This window comes from Notechis scutatus, chromosome 2, assembly GCF_049901735.1.
Source record: "Notechis scutatus isolate UNSWTSFEM ecotype Mainland chromosome 2, rNotScu1.2, whole genome shotgun sequence".
NCBI lineage: Eukaryota > Metazoa > Chordata > Lepidosauria > Squamata > Elapidae > Notechis > Notechis scutatus.
In genome coordinates, this window is record NC_142010.1 from 149,825,012 (window position 1) to 149,833,824 (window position 8,813).

Here is an 8,813-nt window from a genome sequence, read left to right on the forward strand (position 1 = left end):
ATATTCTGTGTTGAAGATTATCTACAATCTTTGCTTGGCTACAGTATATATGCCGTTGAAACATATGCATTGAACAGCATGGCCCAGAACTTCTAACAGCCTCCTGGAACGTCAGGAGCCTTAAGAAATGCAGTGCTTGAAACAACAATTCATTTTTTATAAAAAATCAAAAAGTAAAATGGAAGTATTAGTCACCTGTGCCCCAATGGAAAATCTGTAGAGATCAGTTTGAGAGTTTTTCTAAATTAGGACCACCAGATCTGGGCAAAGAATAGGCAGCAACAAGCAGTTGTCATTTTCTGTTTATTTCTGCTGCTGAGACATGTTGAATCCAAAAAATGGTGACTGACTCATGTGGGTGGGAGCCAGAGTTAAGCTGCTGGGGGTTCGCAGAGGTTCGACAGAACCCCTAGCTAAGATTCTTACAGTTTGGAAAACCTCCCAAATCCCACTCCTGGCAAGCCCCCCCCCTCCCAGGAGTCCCCACACGGCCCATTTTGGATGTAGGTAAGTGCAGGACGCACGCAGAGGCTCGGGGAGAGCAAAAAACGGGCCTCCCAGAAGTTTGGGAAGGCCAGAAATGGGCCTGTTTCTGGCTTCCAGAGAGCCTCCGGAGCCCGGGGAGGCTGTTTTTGCCCTCCTGGAGGTTCAAGGAAAACCTCTGGACCCCAGGGAGCCCCACATGGCTGGCACTACAGTACCTTCTGGACCACCTTCTCCAACCCGGGTTGACATCTCCAATACATAGGATCACACTCAGAGTAATCTCAGATTTCTATGAAATAAATGGGACTGAAGGGAGATTATGTCTTTCCATCACAGCACCAATCCTAGAGAACAGCTTCTTTTTGGAGCGAAAATGATTTCTCCCACATCATCCTTTCAGAAAGTGGTAAAACTGAGCTTTTCCAAACTTGAATGGTACCTTGCTATTGAATTAACTTGTGAATTGTTGGGGAATTATCATAGAATTGCTGAATTTCAGAAAACTGTTTTTAAGATAGTAAATTGTTTGTTGTACCATGGCTTATCAATGATATTTACTGTGGATGTTTTATCCCACAGTACATAACAAGATGGAATGGATATGGAGAAAATACACACCTGAAAAATAAACGACATTCTTCAATCACATTTGATTTATTTGCTGCTCATCTTGTTTTGAATGTTTTCTTTCTTGTAATAAGTATTCAGTTTATTTATCATTCTCTAAACACTAGCATATTGACAGCGAAGGCCATGAAGACTTAGAACAGTAGACTCGGCAGTCTTTGACACCTTTCAGGATTTCTTTCTGTTTAGAAGTTACTTTATCCCATGGTTTTGAAAAGCTGCACATTGAGATTTTAAAACGACCATCAGAAATTGACCCTTTTGAAATAGAAAAAGTACAAAAAGATGGTGTCAATAAGTAACTGTGAGGATTTATTCACAATCCTAACTCTAATCTGAACCCAAACCCTAACTGTTGCTATTTGATCAACATTTTAAGTAGGCAATGTGTCTGTTCCATATAAGCCAACTTTCTCCTTTTTTCAGCAAATCCATAGTCTTTCAAAGCAAGCTTTATTTCTTTAAGGGAATTGACAATACAGTATCTCACTGACACTGGCTTATCCCTCCAAAAATGGGATGGAAGTTGACCAAGTAGTATTATAAAGCAGATTATTAAAAATGATAATGTTGAAACAAATGTTTTGCAATGTGCCATCCTCTCTAATTTATATGTATTAATTATTACCAGATTGTGGGAATTATTCTTTGTTCTTTGCGTACGTGCAAGGACAACGGGCCTTCTGGTAGTTGACTGTAACACGAAGCAAGGAACAAGGTCAAAATGTGGCCATTTCTTACCCAGAACTGTAGCAAACTTAGACTTTGCAGCTTTGTATGCTTACACGAATAATCAGTGCATTTTGTGTGATGTAATGCGTTTGTAAAAGACACTAACAAAATTGTTACAAGGATTGCTTCTAATAAAAGAGGGTGTCAGAGTATGTTTTGTGCTCTCATCCCGATCTTGCGTCATGGCGTCGTCTCAGTGTTTTCATTCATGAGAGACCACCAGTGTTTTCATTCATGAGAGACCACCACAAATGGTGACCCCGACGTGATCATCTGCGAGGTGGTACGTCTTTGGACCATCCATACTCATCGGCTGGCATAGCCTTGGTGCACCTCATCCCTGATTCGATCGCAGGCGATCGCCGTGGATTCCTCGTGAGTATGGGTGGAGGATTCTCTCAGGACCAGAAATTGCACATTGAGGAACTAAGAGAATTAACCAAACGAAATTTTTTTACCTTTAAAAAGGGGGGCTCCCTTCATGCCCCCCTCACAAAAACCTCTATTGAGGAACTCCTAGAATACATTTGGCAACACTGCCCTTCTTATCCGGCTAAAGGCAGTATCAAAACTACAGTATGGAAGGAGATTGGGAAATACTTTCATGAAAGTCCTAGAGCCCCTTCATCTATATTAATTGCTTGGAGGGTGGTTTTTGAGGCTATCTCCTTTCTAGAGCAACCCCTACTTGCCCCCCTTTCTGGACCCCTCCCTATGTGAATCCTGCTGTACAACTCTTGCCCCCGCTGTGACGCCTGTGTCTTTTAAACCGACTGCCCCCCCGGAGGCAAATGAGGTCAGTAAATCTCCCCCAACAGCTCCTAAAAATCCATCAGGAGATGTCAAGGTGGGAAATCCTAAAATGCAAGCAGCTTTTCAAAGAGGACAGCTGGAGGGGGGGGAGATTGACTCCATGCAATTGTTTCCCGTTCAGAGGCAAGTTGATAATGCAGAATATCAAAGAGAAGCAATTAACAGAGGAAATAATTTAGGGGGTTTGTATATACCTGATCAAATCTATGGGGCAGGGCAGTTTGCAACTGTGGAGCAGCAGGCAATAAATTTGCAGCCTTTGGTCGCGCGAAGGAAGGCAACCTTGGCAGATTTGATTAAAGCTTGTGCTGTAGTAAGTTTGCAATTTTATAACATGGAGACCTTGGCTGTAGCTTTGCAAAAGGGTCTTAAACCTACTGGGAATTGCTTCAAAGCCCAATGCCGGGCCCCAGAGGGAGGTGCTGCTCTTTTTCGGAAGAGTTGGCCTTGCCTCGTTCCTCAGCTTCTATGAAAGGTTTTTTGTGATTCCAGGGATTATTGATCAGGATTATACAAATATTACAAAAATTCAATTTTATTCAGATGTACCTGCTAATCTAGAATGACTCACCCTCATGCCCTCCTCAAAGGAATCTCTGTGATTCCCGATCTGCTTTATCCTTCCTCAAAACTCTCAGCCATTAACCTTTCTTTTTTTTTTAACAAATTTTATTAATTTTTAAAGACATACAAAACATAAATACACAGAAACACAAAACATAAAAGCATAAAAAATCTCTTTTCTGAGAGTTGCTTAGTCCCGGGTCAAAACTCTTGGTACAGACACAAATTCAAATTCATATTCATTTTACATACCATTCCATATCTTATTGGCATTTTCAATTTTCTACATAACTTCTCCTCTCTTTTGAATTTTCTCAATTTTGTTTTGTTTGTCTCCTCTCAATTCGAATCATGGTGTTTGTTGTTCTTTGTCTGTTCTGTTTCCAGCTATCCATTTGTCTTTCTTCTTTGAAGAAAAACTTCTCCTGTGCACTAAATGGAGTATGATGCCTTTATATTGATATTCATTTGTATCTTAAACATTTAGCACATTACTTTTCAGTTAAATCACATGCTTTTATGGGAGCACCTATTTTCCATGGTTGTCCCCCTCCCCACATCACATATTATAGATCATTATTTCATTGCAGTGTTCCCCCTTCTCCTACTTCAGGTCTCTCATTTCACAAAAAGTTTCGCTGGGATAACATAGTCTAATCATTGATGTTGACAATCATTTATGTCTTAAACATTTTATCCCTTTCCGTTAGATATCATGTCTTTGTGGGAACACTTATGCTTTCCAAAATTGTTTTCCCCCCCACATCCCATGTCTTAAATCATTGTTTCATTACAGTACTCTCCTTTTCTTAGCAAAGGTTTCACTAGATTATACTGAGTATTTTGTCACATTTTGAATTGCATGTTGTTTCCAGTTTTCTATGGTTATTTCTGGATGCAGGTGTAGAAGTGCGGTCTTGTGTGCCTTTCTGGAATCCCTTTTTCAGTGGAATTTGTCCATTATCTCTGGAGAACTTTTGCTTCTTTGCATCTTGCTCCCCACCATTAAGGCTTCTCATCTCTTTCTTTCTCCCTTGCTTCTTCTTCTCCTTGTCCTCTTTACCCCCTTGTCTCTCCACCTCCCTTTTATTCTGCTTTCCCCCTTTCACCTTATTCTTCTCTTTTGGGGTTGTTTTTCCAGGCCTTGAAGTCTTTTTCTCCTTTTTCTCTTTCTTTTTTCCTTCCCCAACCAAAGTCACTTGTTCATCAAAGATGGCTTCTTCTTTGCCCCAGTCCTCATTCAGCTTTACATAAGTACAAACTGCCATTTCTAAAAATTGGAAAAGAGTGCCAAGGACATCTTTCCCTTCTTGCCTTTCTTTTTCATATTTTTGATATACAAGTTTCAGTCCATCCACACGTGATGCCATTGTGTAGACATCCCTCGTACAATTACAACAATATTTAGGGGCTATTGATTGGACCCATCCCTATTTTGGCATCACTACACACATGCTCAGCCCTCTGTTTGATGCATTAAAGGGAGGAACCACTCCAGGGGATAAAATTACCCTTACAGATCATCAATTAAAAATCACCCAGGACATACAGCACATTATGCAGAAAAGGTGGGTCGACTGATGTCACAACAATGCTCCTATTTCTTTAATCTTGCTCAATACACCTCAGCCACACCCGCTGCTACTATTCTATCCGCTTTCTCTCTTTCTCCCCTAACCCCTTGGGACAGTCATAACTATTTTCATCAAAATAAAAGGGCTCTTATGAAGGAATTCCAAATCACCACCCAAGAGGCTGCTGCAATTATTCAACAATGCCCTACTTGCTCAGGGACAAGCCATTGTTGAGCGAACTAATCAAACCCTTAAAAATAATTTGGAAAAATTCAAATTTAAGACCGTCACAGGGTTGCCAGGACTCCAGAATGCATTAAATGTTTGTTTATTTACTCTTAACTTCCTCAATGAGTCCGGATCCCCCCCCATGCACGGCGGCATCATGTCATTTCGCTTCTTCGCCTCATCCTGAACCCAGACCAACGGTATACTTTCGACAGCTGCCAGATCCCACATGGCATGGACCTGCTGAACTTATAACCTGGGGACGAGGGTACGCTGCTGTTTCCTACAACAATAACACCACCTGGGTCCCCGGACGACAAGTAAGACCTTTTCTACCCAAACCAGCCTTGCCTACATCAGCATCATGAAGCTGCCCACTGCAATCATCATTTGCTTCCTGGGTTTCCACATCGTTCCTGCCGATACGACAGCCACCCCATCCTCCTGCGACGCCTGCATCAAAACTACTCGCAGCGGAACGAAGACCCAATCCACCCTGATCTATCATACTTTGAAGCCTGAGTGCAACTCCATGATGGTCTCCCCTTGTCTGCATAACAACACTCAATACGCACGATGCTACACCAAACAAGGTATCCAATGCTACGAACCAAAGGCTGTGGGGCCCATCACCGCCTCGCTGTATGTCTATGCCTACAAAGGAGGATCCAGCTCTGACCTTGCCTCAATGTTCTCAACCAGTCAAGCAAAAAATGGGTACATAACCCATAATGTCACTCGGGGGGGTACCAACACTTCTGTGTGTTTTGATGCTTGCTTTGCCATCAGCAAAGGCCAAGGTCCTAACGACGCTGCAGGCTCATACAGCTGGCAGAGATCTTATCTACAGAAAAAGAAATATCTCTTCCAAAAGGTGTCCGGGACTAACGTGGGGGCCACCACTGTTTACAACTACTGGTACACCCCCATATATATGCTCAATAGAATTATAAGGTTGCAAGCTGTATTAGAAATTATAACCAGTGAAACTGCTCTTGCTTTGAAAACACTAGCTAAAGAAAGTGCATTGTCTAGAACATATATCATGCAAAATCGCTTGGCTTTAGATTATCTCCTTGCCAAAGAAGGAGGAGTGTGTGGAAAATTTAACCTTAGTAATTGTTGTATTGAGGTAGATGATAGTGGAAAAGTTATCCAACAAATTACTGATAGAATGATCAAGATTGTGCATGTACCTGTACAAACATGGAATGGTCTTGATTTTAGAGACATGTTTGGATCCTGGTTCCCAAAATTGCCTGGTTTGCAAGCTATTGTAGTGCTTATTGGTATGATTACTGCGGGATGTATTATATTGCCTTATGTATTACCTATCTTTGTACGCACTATTTCTAACAGTTTATCCCTTTTGGCTGAGAAAAAAGCCACTGCGCAGGTAATGGCTCTCTGGAATCAACAAATAACTACCACATATGAACCACTGCCATCCGAAGATGAGATGGGAGAGCCAACCTGTGACGATCCAGACAAGGACAAGATGTTTGTGATGGTCGAAGAAGTCACGAACGCTATGGGTAACATCAGCATGCACAGCACTCTTGCCTATGCGCCTGACAAAGGCTGTTATTGGGAATACACACTCCCTGTCTCTTAAAAAAGAAAAACAGAGGAGATGTGGGAATTATTCTTTGTTCTTTGCGTACGTGCAAGGACAACGGGCCTTCTGGTAGTTGACTGTAACACGAAGCAAGGAACAAGGTCAAAATGTTGCCATTTCTTACCCAGAACTGTAGCAAACTTAGACTTTGCAGCTTTGTATGCTTACACGAATAATCAGTGCATTTTGTGTGATGTAATGCGTTTGTGAAAGACACTAACAAAATTGTTACAAGGATTGCTTCTAATAAAAGAGGGTGTCAGAGTATGTTTTGTGCTCTCATCCCGATCTTGCTTCATGGCGTCGTCTCAGTGTTTTCATTCATGAGAGACCACCAGTGTTTTCATTCATGAGAGACCACCACACCAGATAATTGGTATTCTCTACCTGAAAATAGGTATTCTTCTCCTTTGAGAGGGCCTTTGTATACATATCCACAATAATCATCTGAGACTGGGCTGTAAAGAAACTGTGCACTTCTTAGTTTCTCTGGACCCTTGTATACCTTCAGAAAGAAAGATTATTCAGTATATAATAAAGACAAGAGTAGGTCAGGAGAATTTGACATGAGAAGAATAATAATATTCCTTTACGAAAGTTGAATGTATGCAAACCCTGCTGTTCCTGATAATGTTTCAGGAGGAGAGGCTTACCTCAATGGGCTGAATATTATAAATATTTTTGGGAAAATATGATGGAGATTCAGGATCTGGCTCGACACTCATAAATTTGGCCCTCATCACTGGAAAGACAGAGAAAGAGAGAGAGATTTTTTAGTAAGATGTACCTTCAGATTCTCAATATAGAGCAAATTCAGTGGTGCTGGTTAGTCTTATTTTAAAGAGGTTTCTGAAACAAGTAATATGTTCAGTTTTCATGCCATAGGAATTATTTTCTGCAACTGGAAGGATTAACGCTGGCAGCAAAACATGCAAAGTAAGGAAGTGGAGAGTACTAAAAGATGGAAGGGAGAAAAACATTCATTTTCAAAACTCACTGAAGTGATGTTTGCAATAAGCTTTCTTGAGAGATGTTCGCTCACATCTGCAGGCCTCTGTGAGATCTCCCAAGAACATGAGAACAAGGAAGCTGGCTAGGAAAAATCCATGTGGTTTTGTAGTATCCATTTCTTGCCGCTTATGAAGCCGGTCGTTTAGGACAGAGGAGATGTTTTCCTTCTGCTGCAGTCTTTCTGGAAGAGCGTTGAGTGAGAAACACCAGCTGCAGATTGAAGGCAAAGTGGTGTTTGATATGGTCCTGGAATTGGTCTTAGGACGATTCGAGTCCTGAAATATAAGGAAGGAACATGGGTGCTTCATCCTGTGGGACAAATTGAGAGTTAAAGCTTTGTCCCTGTGGGAATCGCTCTCCACAGGACCAAAGCCTTAGCAGAGGCAGAACACCATGTCTGAGTTGTAGCGAAGAGACATGTGACAAGTTAGGCTCAAAGACATATCATACACCACATACTGTATATAATTTGTCAGTTTCCTGATAATGTTATTTCAACAAAATCAGAGGTTTCTATGGGAGTCCAGGAAAGAGAGTCCCCTTCAAAGGGGAGATGGGTCTGAGGCATGGAGGAATATCTTTAGGATAAGAATTATTGTCTTCATAAAGGTATTTTATTCTTGTAAGTTTCAAATCAGTCATCCCTTCTGGTTCAACTCCATGCATTCTCTTGATAACCTTTTCTATAAATGTTTTGCTGTTGACTTCTTAGAGCTTGCTTGTCTTTCTTTCTTTCTTTCTTTCTTTCTTTCTTTCTTTCTTTCTTTCTTTCTTTCTTTCTTTCTTTCTTTCTTTCTTTCTTTCTTTCTTTCTTTCTTTCTTTCCTTTCTTTCTTTCTTTCTTTCTTTCTTTCTTTCTTCCTTCTTCCTTCCTTTCTTTCTTTCTTTCTTTCTTTTCTTTTTTCTTTCTTTCTTTCTTTCTTTCTTTCTTTCATTCTTTCTTTCTTTTTTTCTTTTTCTTTCTTTCTTCATTCATTTATTATTTATAAGTTCCAAAATGAGGCCACAATTTCTGTTTTATCGTTGGTCAGAAACAAATCACTTTGGCTATACTCTAATGGTAGTTATCGACAAACCAACAATTGGGCCAGACTCTCATCTCCCAACATTTGCACTGCATGTTGTTATCTTGCAGCAACCCCCACTTGAGGATATTGGCCT

At 40.9% G+C, this 8,813-nt stretch overlaps 1 protein-coding gene across 1 annotated transcript; it reads right to left on the bottom strand.

The window, feature by feature from the left end:
- Positions 1-1,117: 1,117 nt before the first annotated feature.
- LOC148132323 (metalloproteinase inhibitor 1-like) lies at positions 1,118-8,089 on the bottom strand. The gene is made up of 4 exons (XM_087954096.1): positions 7,640-8,089; positions 7,296-7,384; positions 7,030-7,147; positions 1,118-1,371 (listed from the first exon to the last, which is right to left on the bottom strand). The coding sequence occupies exons 1-4, from the start codon at positions 7,959-7,961 to the stop codon at positions 1,217-1,219; spliced, it is 684 nt and encodes a 227-aa protein (XP_087810222.1). The 5' UTR covers positions 7,962-8,089; the 3' UTR covers positions 1,118-1,216.
- Between the last annotated feature and the right edge of the window lie 724 nt (positions 8,090-8,813).

Excerpts from the sequence above, each read along its gene's own strand:
- LOC148132323 (XM_087954096.1), bottom strand. The coding sequence starts at position 7,961 with ATGAAGCACCCATGTTCCTTCCTTATATTTCAGGACTCGAATCGTCCT. Across the intron at positions 7,385-7,639 it reads TTATTGCAAACATCACTTCA|TGATGAGGGCCAAATTTATG; the intron begins GTGAGTTTTGAA and ends CTGTCTTTCCAG. Across the intron at positions 1,372-7,029 it reads AGAAGAATACCTATTTTCAG|GGTCAATTTCTGATGGTCGT; the intron begins GTAGAGAATACC and ends CTATTTCAAAAG.